Here is a 19,264-nt window from a genome sequence, read left to right on the forward strand (position 1 = left end):
AGAATCGTCCCGCATTCAGAGAAAACATCACGTGTTTGGTATTGAGCTGAAAAGGAACACAGTTTGTCCTGTACTTCAGCTACAATGAAAAAGACACAAAGCTGGAGTTATTCTGCATCTTTACGCTGTCAGCTGCCTCTTCTTCTCTCATTCAATCATGAAACTGATCAATGATCAGCTGATCGGTATTTCTGAGCAAGTCCCGTCTCTCCTTTGTTTATCGCCCACTTTGCGCCAGAAAGAGGAAACCAGCGGATGTCGCGCTAAACAACAGCAGCGCGTTTAAGCTTGATCATTAGAATTTATTTAATATTAATTTCTAGTATCAGCTGATGTTTGCTGGAGCCACAGCTGTAAAAGCTGCTGGTCATGATATCGGTTTGTATCAAGGGCATAGATTTGGCATGGACGGAAGGGACATGTCCCCACCAATATCCAGCGATTATTGAATTGTCCCCACCAATAATTTGATCTCTTTGAGTAAAGAAAAACAAACCCGACAGAAAGAAAAAAACGATCTGTCAACGTCTCATTCGCCTAGCTGTGAAGAAAGAGTTAAATTACGTTCCATACTGGAGTCCTACATCATGTGACAAATATGGCCAATGTGATTGGTTGTGCCTTTCAAGGAGCTCTGTTTAGTTTTAGCAGCGGCCGGCAAGCCTGCGCCGCTAGGACCTGCAAGGAGGAGAGGAGGATGACAGCAAAAAGGAAGAACCTGGATATAAGAAAGTATTTTTCAAAGAAACCTGTAAGTCACTTAAAGTCAAGCTCACTCATAAAATGTGTCCGTCACAATAACGTTACAGGCTATGCTAGGCTTTGGCCCACATCAGTCTAAAACTGTATGTAACCACGAATAACGTGTTTTGGAAACTAACTGCACAACATGCAGCACTGTTAGTTCTCTCAGTCTCAGAGCAGCATTTCTAATTTTGATTGAAAGTGTCAGAGAAAACAGCAGCCTCAAGTAAGCCAGTATATTAGTTTACAGAGGCTGTTAAAATGATATGTCTAAAGTTAAAATGTTGGTGACACAATAATTTCATCCTAATGGTCCTGACATATTCATAGGGTTAATTTTTTAGACAAAATATCATGAGATAGTCAGGATTTTGCAAATATTCCACCCTGTAGTGCAGTTTGCACAAATTGTTTTAAAAACTCACTCACCCTACAAACATTACTGATGAGTCAAGATCTGCACAAAGTGACAGAAACACTGAAGCAGCTCCACATTTTATTCTTATTGTCATGTATGTCCTATTTGTCAGGTGATAGAAAGTAATGGTGACACAAGATCACAGGTGAAATTGGATGATGACTTGTTGGTTCATTAGTGTATTTGAAGCACATGTGTGACTGCATGTATGTGGAATGTCTCACTGTTATTGATCAGGTGACAGAGGCAGCTCTGCCATGTTGTAGCTCAGAGGTGAAGAGGCGAGGTCACAGGTGACTGGCTGATGATTTGGTGCTATAGATTAACTAGTATTTATTATCATGACAACTGTTAGGCTGCTGATGTAAATTGATTCATTAGTGTATATTTGACAAAGAATCTGAATTGACATGTCTCACTTTTTATATGGCACGAATCAATTTTATCAGGTGGCAATATGTCCTAGTGCAGTCAGAGGGGAAGAGCCAGGGCCAAAGCTGAGGCACATCACGCACTTAATAATAATTTTAATCTGAGGATAAAACGCAGGTACTGAGGCTGAAAGAAGCTTCAGTGCTCTCAGAAGACTAAAAACATGGCTACGGTCAACAGTGACTCAAATGAGATTAAACAATGCTGCTGTGTGTCCACCAGGAGACACTGGACAGTATAGATGTAAAACCAATATGCCAGCAGTTTATCTCAGTTAACGAGAGGAGAAGGCCTGTGTTTGGCTCCTTCACATAGTCCACATTGAGTTGTTGTGTGGGACATGTCTGTTGTTCGTGTCTGTTGCTGTAACAGTAGTTCATGTTTAGAATAAAACATCCCAGCTCACTGATTTGATCGGGGCAATAGTGCCTAAAATGTTGCATAATTTTGCTGAGAGATCTTGTACTTTGTGGTAATCTTAGATGAGTAGTTTTATGGACAAAAACCAGCAGGTCATTCAGTGTTCCCTTAGTGCTAATGTATCAGAGATGTTGGTGCACTATAACTGAACTAATGTTGTTAAGTCCTTAAAGTCATATTCTTTTATTGTCATGACTGTATTTGAAGCTATTTTTATGTTTGTATGATACCTGATTTATATGAAATATGCCTGAAGTGAACTAAACTCTAAAATACTTAGTCAGTCATTTGTTTAATAGTAATTTAACATTATATAATTCACATATAAAACTATGAATTGTGATTTTAAATGGTTTAAAAGCATGCAGAATAGGATATGTAGGCAAGTATATTTCTCCTTTTTTATCAAGAAGCAAAGACAAAAAGGAAACAAAAAAGAAACAGGGCAGGGTTCGATGGTTGAATCATCTGTCCCCACCAATGCCAAAACCAAATCTACGCCCTTGGTTTGGATATGTGGTGAGAGGGAAACATGAAGATGAAACCAGGAGATGTCCTTACTGAATCATCAGAGTTGTGATGGAGAAACAGGTTTATCTTTTAGGTGACATGAATGAGTTGAAGGGAAGTTATGATCTGTTTCTGAGAGACAAATAACACCAGGATCCCTTTCTATGTAGCTGACAGCTGGTAACTGTGCAGGGGCGGATCTAGCAAAGTTTTGCCAGGGGGCCAGGTAGGGCATTAACAGGGAGAGGGGGGCACAAAGAAATACTTTCTTATTCTCATTTAAAATAATAATCTGGATCTTACAACCAAAGTTTTTACCTGATGTAAAACGTATAGAAATCGTATATATACCAACAAGACTGTACATCACTGTCACAACAGCGTTTGTTTTCATTCAAAGGCTTTATGGATTTTCCTGTAATACCTGGTGGGCCGGTCTCTAATCAAAATGCCCGGGCCGATTTTTTGTCCCAGTCCAGCCCTGTGCACGACACGCAGTAAATTAATCTGAGAAGGTGCATTAAAAAATAAATGGCCGGGCCAGCGGTGCGCATCGCAAATTAGCTCGCATAGACACATTAGTTGTACTGGTTCTTAATGACGGTATCTTAGCTAACAACCCCAACTACCAGATTCAACTTGTAATTGGCTAAAAATCACTTAGCCTACTGGTGAGAGGGACGTTGCTAGCTCTCAGTTTTTTCAAGCGATGTTGAAATTTCCACATTCCGACACTTCAAATGCTTCAGGAGCTCTCCGCTCAGCGCAGTAACTGTTAATATAGAGCATTATTAAATTTATTGCTAATGCAATTATATGGCACATTGACTTCTGAGGAAATTTTAGATAGCACTTGTCATCAAAAAGGTTGCCTACCCCTGGACTAGATGATGTTAGCACATGCTGTATGCTTTGTACACTGAACCCGCCTGGTGTAGAATGTCACAGAGGTTTGTCACTTAGGTTGTCATCACAGAAAGATGCCCTCGTATTGCTTACCACAAAATACCTGGCAACGTGCACATAGAAACCTCAGCATTTACCTTTTAAGGTAAAGCTCCTGAAACTGTTTTGTTTGCTGCATGTCTTCCATGCATAAACAAAACAGATTAAAGCGCTGATTAGCTAAAACGAGAGAGGAGCTATGGTGACGCTGTCTTGTGATAATTTAAAATGCCCTTGAGGAAGAGGTCAGGAGTTTAGTGTTCAGATGACCTCTGACATTAGATCGCTCAGGCTCTGACTTCTGAGAAATAAGAGGTCAGCGCTCCAGTTCTACGACACAAATTTCCCACAGGGCTTCATCTCTTCTAACGGTATGTACTATTTCTAAAGTTGCTTTTAAATGCTAGTTGCATGAGGAAGAAAAAAGGTCAAAGTGAACACATACCAACTTGGGTTGAGGGAGAAAGTTGTTGACCCTGGATATGCTCCACATGCCCTCGAGGTACTGCTGGGCTTGGATTGTGACGGTGCTCAGAGATCCAGGGAGCTGCCCTCCTGCCACTGTCACCTGGACACTGGTCTTTGGCCCTGAAGTGCTAGCTGCGTTCTGGGACCAGCTTGGTACCCCATGGCGCTCCCCTACTGGCAGGACAGAGTGGGGAGAGGGCTGACTTTTCGAGACTTGTTTTGTTTGGATGCTGGAGGACGACACAGTGAATCTAGAAGGCTGTGGTATAAAAGATGTTTTGGGCAAGGCAGCCATGTTGGAGCTGAAGGCCAAGACAGGAGCATGGAGTGTCTGCAAGGCCTCCTGCCTCAGTTGGTGGAGAGGTGTAGAGCAAACTTGGCAGCATCCAGGTTCATGATTCCCAGGAGTTTGGAGCTGCTCGAACAGGAAGGTTGCATACCCGGGGTCCTGCAGAGAAAAACAAGAAATGCACTTTAGCTCAAAGCACAGCATTCGGAACAGAAACACTTTGAAGGAAACATGTTTTTTCCAAAGCATAACCACATTACAATTTTTTGTATATATGTATTTACTGTGGTGTCAGTGGTCTGCTAGCAATGTGGTCCCTGACTGCCCTCTGAGACCCTTACTGAGCTTTTGCCGACTCCCTCTCTTGGATGATTGTTTGTTCTGAGTGGCCTCAGTGCAGAGGGCTATGGTAGAGGTGTGTTTTCAGTACCATTTGTTTGTTTCTCTGTCAGCGAGATTAGGGCTACACAAATACTACCAGGCTGAATTTCCTGAGACTTGATGAACAGACACAGCATGGGGAAAGGAAGAACCCATTAAATTGTGCTGCTTATCCAAATCACCTTTAAAACTGCAAGATAAGGCATCAACCTTTGGTGGAGGATTACACCCTCTGCAAGTTCCCTTCTAGTTTAGATGCGCAGCCTGCATGCAACTTAAAACTGCTGATCCCCCCCCCCAAAATAAATCAGACATGAAGTAGAGTTTGCAGAAATTAGTGCTAAACTGAGAAATTAGTTAACATTTTCTACTTGTTAAAGACTTGTTAGATGCATGAAATAATGCATCAGCTCTACGCACTTTCACATTCTTGATTCTCAACATGAATTCAAAGTCAAATATTTGAATTCTGAAGTTTATACTTGTCCCAGAGAAAGTATTTGTTAACACGTTGGCCTGAAAAATAAAGACATTATCCCTGCAGCACTCTACAATGCTCAGAGGGATTAGCCGAGCATCCCACAGAGACATTCCTCGCATTAAAAAAGCACAAGTGAAATGTGGCTGCTATTTACTTTTTGCAGTTTTAAAAGAGAACACCACACAGACTTCAGCTTATTACTGCTTTTAGCGATGGTGTCCAGTAGAGCTTTGTCCTCTCACTTCCTCTCTAAGAAGGCTTCCTAGGGTTTCCATCGCTGTTTGCAAGAACTAACAAAAGTATAAAACAGCCTTGGGGACTCTGCGCCTAAAGCTATAAAATTTACATATAATAAGTGTCCCATTGTGAAAACATATGACAACCTACTCTCTGGGAAGCTGGAAGCATACAGACCTATCATAAGTAAAGGCATAGGAGGGGAAAGAATATAACTTTCTGTCTGTTTTAGTGAAACTAACCTTCACAGAAATATACACACACACCTACACACACAGAACTAGAGAGAGTCTCTTAAGAGGCATAAAGAGGCACTATAGGATTCTGCCCAGAGGAGTAGTGGCCTAAGACAGAAGCTCACAGCCCCTACATAAATGTTTATGAGACCTTTGCTCCTTAGAACCTCCAAGGTGATCAGGAAGAGTGAAGCTGCGGGGAAACAACAATCCGCTGCTCTAATGCAGTGCCACTTAATACAGCTAACCCAAGATGGGCCCAGAGACCAAAGAGGCAGGCAGAGGGACTCTAAATCTCCTCCCTATGAAAGCCACTCAATACACAGACTTTTAGATTACCTTTCCCTGCAAACAGCATTAATAGTATGATCACGCAACGTTCCAAGGCAACCTTCTGCAGCCTTACAAATAAAAACAGACTCTTTTCTGCCATATATTTCCTCTCATCTCATAAAGACACAAAAAGCAATATAGTTTAAGTCATGCTCAATCTATTCTTTGCTTTATTCTTTACCTAAAGCACAATCATGCAAGAGAACCATTCTGGTTAATGATCTGCTATATTGGCTGCTTACTTTGCACATGGACAAATGTGGGCAGGACACAAGCACAACTAAGAAATGCAGTCAGAATGTAGAAAATCCCATAAATCCGACTCTAAATGAGAACTCTGGGGTGACAACTGTCTATGGTTGATCAGCTGTCTATCAAATGGCTGTTGTACATCCCAATGAGAAAAGGATTTAAATGTGAGAAGCTTAAGATATATGAAATAGGATAGAGCTTTAAAAATGATATCTAATGCTCTTTGATCCTGACACGTGAACAATCCCGGCTGTTATGCTCAGACAGGATATTTATGCACAAGACAGGACAGTTCTGCTGAAATAAGATCAAACGGTCTACGACAAATTGGAGTGAAATATGAAAGCACCGCTGGCTGCCGTTTCCACAGTCTAGTCTGGGTTCATGTATACGCTTCTTAGACAGGAAATTGAACCAAAGTCATAACAAACCAACTCCACCCCTTAACCCTTTTACCTTTCGACCACTCCTTACCCACCTCAGGGTGCTGGTACATCGAAGAAATCAACACCACCCCCTACCCATCTCTCTCTCTCTCAGCGTGCATTGTTAGGTGTTGATTTAGGGGAGCTAATAAAAGGACACACAAAGCTGAGCACATCTGCTATTCAGTTAGGATTCTGGAGGTTAGAGAGCAGGCTTCTCCTGTAAAGCTGTCTGTAAGCTTTACGTATGCTCGTTGGAGTGAATAAAGGGTCAGGGCCAGAAAGCTTATGAGGTTGATGATGATGGGTATATGGAAGAGAATGATGTGGGTAGGTGGAAACACAAGGACAAATCCATATTTATGTGGTACATATTTCACACACAGATCAGAATTCAGGTTTGGATGTAAAAATATCTCAAGTCAGCTGAAAAGTGGCCATAGTTAGGCATCGAAATATTTCACCTACAGGTTTGTACCTTCACATTTAAGCAGTGTGAGAGCTTGTGGATAAGGATATCAGAGAAAACATGAAATGTATGATACATGAGCGCACCCACCCCCAAAGCCATATTGTTTCTTTTATTATCCATTTGATCTATTACTGACGGGTGCAACTGGCAGCGAGGAGTAGCGCTGCTGCAGAGAAGTCTGCAACGCTCTGCATCAACACAACTCAAACGCTCAAATCATTCTGGTTGGAGAAGAGGCATGGAAGCTACTTTGGGGCTGTTACCTCTTGGCCATTGTTACTGTGGGAGACGGTTTTGGTTTTTCAACCCAAGGCCTGTCCACTGAAAAATTAAGCAGCACAAGCAAGGATAAAAAGACAGTGAGGAGTGGGAGGAGGTAGGCCAGGGTTGCGGCCCTTGCCCGGAGGCTTGTGGGTGGCTGTGTTGGTTTACTGCCTGACAGCATGGATCTTTATTAAACTCTGGGGACAGATGCTGCAGCCTTATTATGGAAAGGAGCTGTGGTGAGCACACTAGAGAGAAGCCCTGCTTGTGGATTCAACCTTTCACAGCCCTTAGAGACATAAGTTTGTCTTTGTCCCTCACACTAACTGTGATGAAAAGCAGGGTAGCAGCAGCAGGAGCGATGAGCCACCCGGCTGACTAGCTCTCTGGGTTGATGGAGAGTGTCATCACAGACATCCCATGCCCAGAGGCTGATGGAAACAAGCTCAGCCGTAACCACTTATGGATGAGGCGACAGGGAGAAAGATGTGCATGATTTCACTCCTGTGTGTCCTCAGGGTAGAAGCAGAACTGGTCAAAGTCACACATAGGTTTTTCCTCAAATCACACCTCATTTACCTTGCCTTGTCAGAGCGCCTTCACTCTAACCAGACAAAGGAAAACTGCCATCTAACAGTTTCCGCATTCGGTCTCTGATGTGCTTCTCATGTGGAGCGCTGAGGCCAGATATTGCAGGCTGACTCAAATCAAGGGAAGGTCACAGTGATTTGAAATGCATGAGGCCCCTCGCTAGCCGAGACACTTTTAGGCACGCTCCATTGAAAGTAAAATACTCTGGGAAACTATATTTTCTATTCCAGTTGAGCTCAACAGATATTTCCCAGACATAAAAGCGCCCCGTGACCCTCTGCAGCTCCAGCAGAATAAAAACAAAGCAAAATTGTACCAACATGTATCGATGACGGAAAAAATAAAGTGGAAAGTTCTGACATTCGACAGCCAGCTGCCGGTCAGCTCATATCTGAACAGTTTTAGAGCTGCCAGCACTCGGTGGCATTCTGCTGTCGGTGATTTGCTTTAATACTCGTAACATCTGTGAAGTCATTCACTACTCCTAAGTCCTTTGTGTGCTCACCTCAAGCATCCATTAAACTGAAAGACCTGCCAGGTTAACTCTTAAATTCAGTTTAAGATTTCTACCTTGTTCTTTCAGGTTTTTATTTTATTATCCTGTGAACACTGGAAGCATTCCTAAATACGAGTCAGTACAATGTCGTGCTGCTTTATATCTGTCCTCTCACCGGCACCAGTCCTATTTACACATCACAATTCTTAAGTACTTCCTACTGACTTTCTTGTAAAATCAAGACCACACAGCAGCTGCCAAATCTAATGCCCTTTCAACTCCTGACTTTCCCTTCCTCTCCTGCTCTGTAAGGATGTGACAGAGCCACGTCTGTTTACCCAGCCTGAGATAGTGTTGACCTAAACCACACATGGCCTCCTGAAACAGATTGCCCCCCCAATAAACCGCAGGAGCCCACTTCAGATCCCAGGTTGAGGACGAGAGCTTCCACCAAGCCCACTTTCCCACAGGTAGCACGGCTAAATCTGACAGCCATGTCGGAGAAAAACGAGCACAGCTGCTGGCCTTGCCCCGAGTGAGCACTGGGCATTAAGGCAGATTACATTCCCAGGATAAAAGCAACCACAGTGGTGTAATCCCTTTCTCGCCCTCCCCTCCGCTCCTTCTCAACTATCCCCACCACCTCCACTTCTACGACTCTACTCACATCCCCTGAAGGAGCGGAGACCCGGAAGGCCAGCGACTCTGATTAGATATCAGGTAGAGCTTTTAGTGCCACAGCATATCTAGGATACAGACCATTAAATTTAACCACTGCCTGCTCAGAGGCAGAGAAGACAATGACTCAGGATGTCACACTAGCATGCTATTTAACTCTGTGGGAACGCCTTTGGTAGAACACAAAATGGGATGGTTCAACAAATCACATCAAACAGATGCTTGTCCCCGTCTGCTGACTCGACAAGATTAAACAAACCTGTAATAAGGCTTTTCCCCCAAACAAGGCAACAGTATCTCCAGCAACAAAAGTACACTGTCATTACCTACCTGATAATACCACCTCAGACACACACACAAAAAGCATACACCAATACAGTAATGAAGTCATTCATCCTCTGTGGCTGTGTGAAAAACTCTGAATGCTTCATTTTTCAGCCGCTCTTCTGGGATTTTATTGGAGCACAATAGGATTCCATGAAATGATGATGAAATATCTCTGGTGGATCTCCAGCATTTCTCATGCGAAATCTGGCTTTTGTCTAAGCGCGGCTACATTTAGGCACATATCTCATTATCTGAGTTTAAGCTTTTTGTGAGAGATGCGGTTACAAAATCGATTCTGCTCTTGCCTTTCCGAAGCCGGGGTCTCACTGCTCCTCTTTCTCTTTGCCTCCTACTCTCGTGGGATTATCCCATATTTTAAGCTGAATAACTTCTATAAATCACAAGAACGCCTTGTGGTTTTATTAATGTAAAATGCCAAAGGAATGAATACCAATTAAGATATCTTGTAAGTCCGGGATTATTCATGTTCTAAATTACGATCTTTTAAACGTGATGTTGCAAAAAGTTGTTTCATTCTTGTATTCTACTGAGAAAAAAAAGATAGCTTTACATAATTCTCCAGCTATCGTGATGAAAAACTGCTTATAACAATGCCAAAAACAAAATTACAATGAACAAATGTCTCCCTATTGATATAAAACAGATTACCTTGTTTTGAAAAGTGCATCCAATTTTTGATCTTCAGTGCAGCCAAAATTTCCTGTATTGCACATCTGTTCAAGAAGAGCTTATGTGAGGAAGAGGCTGATGTCAGTCTGCCTGCCCTGTGTGATTTAATCCTTTCCTGCCTTGAACCGTCAGTGCACTGCTAACAGAAAATGCAAATAGGCTTTCCCCCTTAGTGACACTTTCAGCACCACCTGTCCACAATATCACAGAGATAGACTCTTTGATGAACGGACCCAAGATGGCAAATAATCTGCCACTGGAACGAGCACACAAGATAGCCTATAAAATGCAGTTTTTTGAGATCGTGGAGGTCTGGGTGGATTTCTTCCTTTGCTTGGGGATTACTCGGAGCACGTTACAGCTCATTGTACACTAGATCGCATCCGACAGATTCTCTGTCATCCAGAAAACCAGATGTCGCTGTCAATCAGTAATAAAAAGGACCACACATTGATCCAGAGGTTAAAAACAGATAGAGTGAGATGTAATCATTCATGACTGTGTGTTCCAAACCACCCTGTAACCATTAATGACGCCATATAATGATATGTCACTCCTCCATATGTTCGTCCCATTTATAGACGTGTAATATCATAAAAGGTTCACTAACCCCGTCTTTACATATGAAGGAGAAATGGGTGAAAACCGTCCGTTGATGTGTGTGTGTGTGTGTGTGTGTGTCTATATTTGCTGCCCCTTGTGTGTCTCTTTACACCACACCCATCCATCACTCCAGCCTTTCGCCACTTGGCCAGTTAATTACCTTTTCCTGTTCACTCACGCACATAAAGAAAACAAGCCCCTTTCAGACTGTTTGGACAGACTTCATTCTCCCTCGCCGCCCCCTTTCCAACATCTTTTTCTTCCTCTCTCCTCTGTGGACACAGGGCAGCCTTCACTGTCCAAGATCCGTCAAGCTTTCATCAGCTTTGGCCAGGGTCAGAGTGCCGGGGAGGGTCAAACTGAATTCAGCAGCGCTGCAGTGAGAGACTTTAACAGGTCTCCATAAGACATCCGGTAGTGAACGATCACTGCTTAAACTCAGCGGCAACTGATTTGAGTGCTGAGTGCACAGACAGAACAACATCGACCTCTGAAGGTTTCACATTCGTGGAAAAAGTATTTTTCAATTTAGCAGGATAAAACATTATATTTCTCACTCCCCTGCCCAGTGCTACAGCAGAGGCTGTCTGGCGGCGGCGGCGGCGGCAGCAGGGCTGCTTGCTATGCTGTCCTCGCCAGAGACGCAGTGAATTGTGTTTACGTATACCTGCACAAGCCATTGTGCACTTCTAATTAAAATGGATGATTTTTTTGGCTCAGAGATGCTCTCAAGGTAGTTCCTCTTTTCCCCCAACCAGACTTGCCAAAATGAGTGTGTAATGAAAAATTCAACAGGCAAGCTGTAAAGGCAGAAGCCAGGTGTTGCTGTAAACTGCAGGTGAAAGCAAGGACAGAAGGGAGGAAGGTGAGATTAGAGGGAGGGGAAGAGGGTTAAAATAGTCTGGCAGCTACACAGAGTGCAGGGATAATGAAAAGTATATAAAAGTATATAAAAAAGGAAAATGCATAGGAAGGAATATCCCACTGCCTCCAATAGAAAATCTTTGTTTTATATACTGAATACACTTATACACTGTATAATCGATGCTTATCTGCTTTATATTTAATTCTTGTAACTAAGATGTTGAGAAAAATGCTAAAAGGCCCACATTATCCAGTAGCTTACAGCATGAGGCATATAACTCTTATACATTTAAAAAAGAGTGGAAATCTGAATTTATTCCATGCATTTGTAAAGTCCTCAACAGTGTGCAGGTCTGAACTTGTAATCAGTATTCCTAACGGTCCACTAAAGCTCGTTGTAAGATCTATTTTTGTCCAAGTACCTACTCTAAACTCTCACCACAGAGCACATGATCCTGATACAATAGTTCTCTCCAACAGTCCAAACCGCTACTTCACTTGTACTTCACTTCAAAATGCTTTTTTTTCTAAACATTTTTTCAGTCTAAACGCAGCGATGACAGCCACCTGCTTCTCCTCTGTCTGAACTGTCACACCAAGAGAGCTGCAGTCGCTGCAGTTATGTTGTACGGGGGGAACATTTTCATTTCGACTGGAAAACGAGCACTCCCAGGTCCTCGCAGTTTATTTAGAGAGAAAAACAAACCTCTGCTAAAAGCTCACGGCAACTAATCTCCATCGGAGGGGTAAAGTGTGACAGCAGTGAACAGCCAGACGCGTGGAGTGCGCATATGAGTAGTTAATTATCAAAGAAAAAATGCAAAGGGAGTTGCTCATGCTCAAACAGAAGTAATTGCACACAGCATTTGATCAACATCCTCCAGATCGCATAATGGAAAAACTCTGGGACTAAACATCAACAACATAATTAAAATTAATCATTTTCAGATCAACATTTAAGTAGTTTTTTCATGCCAAGCAGCCCATTTAGAATGCATGAGGTATAACATATGGATCTCTGCACCTCATCTTATGTCCTCATTGCAATAGTTCGTCCCTCCTCTTTGGAGAAAATGCAAAGCTATACATACTCCTAGTGATATAAAAAGAAAGTGACGGGGAGTGATGACAAGGTGAAATGTTGAGCATCCTCCAACAATAATTCTGCCCACTTTCCCCTTAGAACGGACTGTACAGTAATTATGCTGGCAAGCTGCCATGTGGATAATTATTATTCATTTTTCCGTTCCTGAGTGTTTGTGAGTTTCGGTCTCCCTCCCCCTCTCTGTCTCCTCATAGACGGACTCTGTATCTTTGTATTGAGCCACAGTAACTGGTTACTGATGAGCGTGGCACTTTTGCGTTTGGCAGATATCTAAATTCTCAGCCAGTGCAGGATTATGTGAGCAACAGGCTAACCGATTAACATCACAAATGTGCAGGGAGTATAAAAAGAGCTAAAGGTGAGGCCGACATTTTTGCCTCGCTGAAGAACAAATCCTGAGCCAAGGTGAGCAGTGCTGAGCATTCCTGTCCCATCCGCTCCCAGTCTGCAGAGCATTATCTCAGAGAGTGACACGCTTTGTGTTTTCACGAAACTGCTGTGTGTCGGCAGAACAATGGAGCAGCAGAGATGCGAGAGGCGGAATCAGTCTGGCGCAACAGCCTCGTGTAGGTATGGCACAGAGAGAGAGGGGGGGAATACTAATTTATCATGAAAGATGTCATTACCATGCCAATGACTTCTCAGAGAGCACAATCATCGCTAATAATAGAAATTTAAACATCAGTGCAGGGCTTTCAGACAGGAAGTGGTGTGTTAATGGGAAACTGATGTGTGTTTATGAGAACTAGACACCAAACTAGACATTGGTGAGAGCACTGATAGAAGAAAACACAAAGATAAGCACTAACCAGTATCTGTTTTGTTTTGTTGTTTTTTTGGGGGGGGGGGGTTCTTGCTAATTGAGATGTCTAGACACATTCAGTTGAATCGCAGCAAGATAAGGAGGTAGGCGGAACTATCTCGGAGGAGCGTAGCACATACTAATCCACTTATTGAGTCTGAAGGATTTTCATTCACAAGCCTCGAAAATGCTTAGCTTATCAAAATTCTTTCACATGCACATTTTGCCACTTTGTTTTTCAGGAACAATAGCATCCTGCAAATGGCCTTATGGCCTACAACACTAAGCTACTCCGGCAGCTTCACTTAATATTAAAATGAGACGGTGAGGACGAGTTGAAGTGAAAGGCAATTTTAAACTATTTTTCAACCTTTTTGTCAATTTTATAGCATCCGTTTGAGTCAAAACACAGATTTAACATTATGTTAAGATGAACTCTGTAATCCTTTGAGATGCAATGAAGTTAAATTGAAACAAGACTTGTAGATGCAGGAAATAGTGAAGCTGTTTGAAAGTATTACACAAGCTATTTTCACACATGTGTTGCAGCCTAATTTACTAAACATTGGAAGTGAATGTAAATGTCTTAGGACACCATAACACAAGATTGTGCCCACGCATGAACAGTGCAGGTAAATTTCCCGAGAATTCACAGCAATAAGAGGGCATCGTGTGTCCTGCCTCCTGCATCATCTACACAGGTGTCACCCCTTACCTAAACCAAATGCAGTAATTCAAGTTAGTAGGACCACATCAAACACAGAGAATCTTTTGCTGTGTGGTATGTTTGAAGTTCACATAATGCCAAAATGATTCTCCTGAAATTGTCTGGACTGAATGGCTTAGCTTGGTGCCAATCTAGCCTTTTGTCTGCATAACCAGGGACAAAACAAGTTACAAAACTGTCCTTATCATCATGTCTGGGATGTCAGCATGGGCGGACAAGGATATCGCTGCTGTCACTTCACATAATGAAATCAGTGGATAAACTTTTGAGTTGCTGGGGACTTTGTTGAATTCTCACTATGTCTCTAAAATTGTGCTCTTCACATTTTTAGGGGTGTTTTTTGTATGTAATGTCACAACACTGCAAATCTCAGTAAAAGCTTTGGAATTCAGCTAGAGTGAGACACTCACGATTCTTAAAGAAACAGTGGGAGAGTCGGCACAGTCTGCGTATTTTTGGCTCAAGGGCACAATGGCATAGATCTGAGTCCGTCTGTTTCCAAAGACACTAAGCGAGGTGAGAGGTGTTATACTGTCTATGGCAGAATGAATGTATCTGACCATTTTTCATCCGCTTCCATTGAAAAATGAAAATATTTATGAATCGAGGAGAATGCAAAAGAGTCAATACACTCATGGTGCAAATTCATGCAAGTTTATTTTCATTTTGTGAAGTACACTGAAACAGTGGGACTTGGCAATTACATCATTTAAGACTGAATCAGATGTTACGTCAGTGTGTGCTTGAGCTACAAACACACAGAAACACACGCTCCCACATAAGTGGGTCTGGGGATGCAGAAGCATGCCCGGTCCATGCTCGGGGTTTGATTGCAGGGCTGAGGGGTTAAAGGGTAACTAATTGCGCGACTCATGGAGGTCAGCATTGGTGTGGCCTCCTGCCAAAGCACTGGAACACCACCTGAAGGTCTGTCAAGAAAGACAAATGAACTCCGACCCCCACTGCTGATGACATCGACCCCAGCCAGCGAGCGCACGCCACATCTTAATCTGGGTCTCGGAGACAGGGGCAGACGGCTGCCGCTGATCCAGATGTGACGTGACAAGGGCGCTACTGATGTTTTGTGTGTCTTTTTTTCAATAAGGAAGCACTCCTAGTGGGTCAATCCTTCATGTATAACTTAAAGAATTATTGTGGTTAGACTGGCCTGATCGTGCACACAAATTGCAGGAAAACAAAAGCAGAAAAACCCACTCGGTGTAACAATAGGATTCCTGTGCATGGAGCTGTTTCGCTTTTAGCAATGCCATAAAGAGCTAAACTTAGCCCTGCCATCAATTCCTGGAATACCACAACGGCAACTCTCAGTTTTACATAGTGACTCATCAAAGTAGAGAGAGATGATTATCATTTTTCACCAGTCAGTAATTAGCTCGCTCCCTAATCAGGTGTTTGTGCAGTACGCCTGTCCATACCTTCTTATTAAGCAATATCGATGCATGCACTGGAGCTTTTACCTGCCGTGCAATCAGCAGTAAGCCGCAGCCTGAACCACAGTGAATCTGCTGGAATGCACCCATTGTTGCTGTGTGTGTGCGTGCACGTGTGTGTGTGCCATCCTTTTGTAAAGAATTAACAAATAAGTGTGACGGATGGATAAATCACTTGACGAGCCCTGCCTGATGAAAAAGCCATTGTGATTGAGGTCTAGGGATCATCCAAAACAAAAAAAACAAAAAAAGAGCATCTCGCTTTCATGATTAACAGAATGTCGAAAAGGATTTCCCTTCTTAAACAGACATTACAATCATGTGAGGCTAATAGCCAAAAGGACACAACCAGATGGGACGTCTCCCTCTCTCCTGTGCTGCACTGTTTGAGAGACAAAAATGACCCAGACCTGTGTCAACAGCTGGGAAAAGCATCCCTGCTTTACGAAAGTGATAAAAATAACACTGAAGTACCCCACTGTGGGTTACGCCCAGAACAGGTCTGTTTTTCCTGGCCGGGAGGGTCACTGTCAGACAGAGCTGGACCTCCAGCCAACACACATCAAGGCGGCACTTTCCAAGCCTCCATTTTCGCCCCTCTCTTTTCCTGTTTTGACAGGAAACAGGAGATGATAACATAGTCGCACAAACAAGCAGAGATTGCCTCCGACCTGCTGCCGTGCTGTCCTCGTGTGGCAGCGAATGTCTGTTTTCTTTAGAGGGCCTCGTGTCCGAACATAGGAAAACATGCACTCGCTGTCTGGCGCGAGCGTGAGCATGAGCATGAGGCCGCCGTGACGCACGGGCTTTCGCGCGGGCACACCTGACACACACATCAAATTCACACCTGTCTTTACATCAAGCCTGAGTAACCTTTCCATAGCCTGGCACGGTGTCTTTTGTGCGCTGAGCACTTCCTCACAGGATCCCAGCGGCGTGCCAGCACAGCGTCACACAAAGAGCTGCAATAAAACAGACCACCAAAGTCACGGACACAAGACTGAAAGAGGAAAGATGAAAGCTGCGGTGGTCGCCACGGGGAACCAAACATACACGGAGGACGTGAGCAGAGGAGCAATGTCAATATCTGGCAGGGGGGGAAAGGGTAGGGAGGGGAGTGGCACTGGCGTCAGCAGGGTAGCTTTGAAGGCAAAGGGAGGTGAAGATGAGTAGCGTGAAGATGAGTAGCGTCTCCTGTCCGAGGCTCTTTTTGGAATGTGTGCCTTTTATGTTGTCAGGAAGCACACTGTGGTGAGACACAACAAGTGGAGTGATGGGGCCATTAGAGAAGGCTTTGTTGATGGTGTGAGAAGCTCAAAGGCACGGGACACTTTGATTGCCCTTTCTGATTCCCCTGTAGCCTTTGTTTACGAGCTAATTAAGCATTGTTCAACTGCTATAGCACCATGATGACTTTGAATGGTTACTGTAGGGCTTTTACAGCACCCCTAATAAGATAACCACTAACGTATAAAACACTTTCTGCTGCAATCTAGTGTGGGAACCAAACTCTATATGCATACGTTGTGTGCCTGAATGCCTGGCAATAGCTGAAAAAGAGAAAATGCATAAAAGAGAGGAAAACAGACACATCACGTGTAGTCCCACAGGTCAAATTCAGTTCAAATGTTACTGCTTCTTTGGGAGTTCAAGTGTACCCCAATTTCACCTCTCTCCTGGACATCACGACCCAAACAGATCCTCTCGCACAAAAGGGATGAAGACATAAACGCCCAGCGTGGGACAGTGAGGTTAAGGGTTCAGTGGCTGGACAGAAAAAGCAGGAGGAGGGCACCGTCTCGCTACATAGATGTGGTAATGACCGTGTGGCAGCAATGGAGTTTGTGGAAGATTGCTCACAGTAAATAAAGAGTAGAGGAGTGGATTTTGTGTAGGAAGGAATGCATTCACGTGGTGGTGAACAGGTACAGAGAGGTCAGAAAAAGCACAGGAAAAAGAAAAAATGGAGAGAGAAGTTCAAACTATCATTCCTAGCTAAATTAAATTTGTAAAAAGAGATGCGTTTGAGGTCAGGTCAGCATAGCTTAAACAGGATTGCTTAAATGTGAAACTAAAGATGGCAAAAACTGTAAATAAACAATAAAATGTAGTGTTTAACACCATCTAGCAGGCCCTCTGGCTGACTTTGAATGATATTAAAGCATGATCCTGCACTGTGAGTTCTGGCGTTTATGATCTCCTTGTTGCATCTCCTGAAAGACACAGGGGAGGGTTGAGCTGAACAGAGCAAAGGATCAGAGCGCGAAACACAACTACAGCATCCACTCCTGCTTCGAACAGTAAAACTTGGCAGGAATTTGCCAAGGCTACAAGTGCAGGTGCTCTCCCCAGGAGCTTCCCCCCTTTTCATCTGAGGAGGGACAGCATTTCCGCGTTGCACAGACATGTTCAAAGGTATTCCAGCAATGTTTTTTTTGTTTGATGCATAAATTTAGAGCGGTAAACAAAAAGCTGCCATCTATCATGTTGATTTAGAGGTGCCTGATAGAGGCACCGGGAGTGAACACTGCCAAAACAGCCACTGGCAAAGCGAATACAGCTGAGTACCTAAAAGACGGCACGTTAATGATGACAATTTCAGGCAACAAAACAACAGCATGTAGGAACAAAATATAAACTGAAAGCATTTCTGAATGAAAGTGATTTCAGAGCAGTAATCAGGGGTAGAAGCCGCTGTCAACTGAGAATGTGGCAAAGACACAATGCTATCGGTAAATCTACACACATATACAAACACTCACTTGATGACAAGTCCCTCCATAGGTTTTTGCCCATCATCAGCATGTTAGCTGGGCACTTACCTTTGAGTCTGCACTGTGAGGCCTCCCCGGCAAGTTCCCCGAAAAGCTAGGACGGCTCTGCTTTTATAGGTGGTACTGAACTGATACTGAGCAGCAAACGCAGAGGATGGAGAGGCAGTTTGGGACTCGTAAACAGAGAGGTTTAAGTTTAAGTGCTCGACACACACGAAGGAGATAAAACAGCCCAGAGCTCTTCAGCAAAGAGAGTGACATCATAAAATAGAGCGGCCGTAACAAGAGGGGAAGCATAAAGGACGGATCTATTAATGGGAGAGATGGTTCATAGGAGAAAGGCAGGGGAAGGTTTACTCCACGAGCATCTGCTGCTTGGGAGTAATGACAAGCTCGAGGTGGCACAGTTTATCAAGACAGTACATATCTGCTGATCTGAATATAAATCTAATTACCCTTCATTTTCTTTTTGTTTTTCCAACCAGTGACCTCTAAAGTGATTGTTATCGTGATACACTGTAGCTTATACATTAGCTCTTACTCTTTTCACTTTGCAGCCTGTTCAAAACACACTGCTACAGATTTCAAGCACTTTTTTCTTTATCTTTTTTATGATTTTTTCGTGGCTCATCGAGAAGAGATTAAAAAAAAGGTCTGCAATCACACTTTTGTGAGTTTGTCTAACAGCAAAACATCATTGTCTTATATTAATGTCGATTTTACAAAACAAAATCAATAAAACTTTTTTTTTCACATTTTCCCAAAGTATAAAAGTCTAAGGAAAAGGACTTCAGCTGCCAATCACAGACAAACAACGCAGCTATTTTATGACTTTTTCAGTTGAAAATC

The 19,264-nt window shown here is 43.1% G+C and overlaps 1 protein-coding gene across 2 annotated transcripts in view; it reads right to left on the minus strand.

Moving 5' to 3' along the window:
- kif26ab (kinesin family member 26Ab) overlaps positions 1-19,264 on the minus strand; it is a 71,000-nt gene that overhangs the window by 40,967 nt on the left and 10,769 nt on the right. For both annotated transcript variants that reach the window (XM_076877360.1, XM_076877361.1), the window contains exon 3: positions 3,915-4,385. In XM_076877360.1, the coding sequence (XP_076733475.1) occupies positions 3,915-4,385 (471 nt within the window). The remainder of the gene's footprint in view (positions 1-3,914; positions 4,386-19,264) is intronic.

This window comes from Maylandia zebra, linkage group LG19 (assembly GCF_041146795.1).
Source record: "Maylandia zebra isolate NMK-2024a linkage group LG19, Mzebra_GT3a, whole genome shotgun sequence".
Lineage (NCBI taxonomy): Eukaryota > Metazoa > Chordata > Actinopteri > Cichliformes > Cichlidae > Maylandia > Maylandia zebra.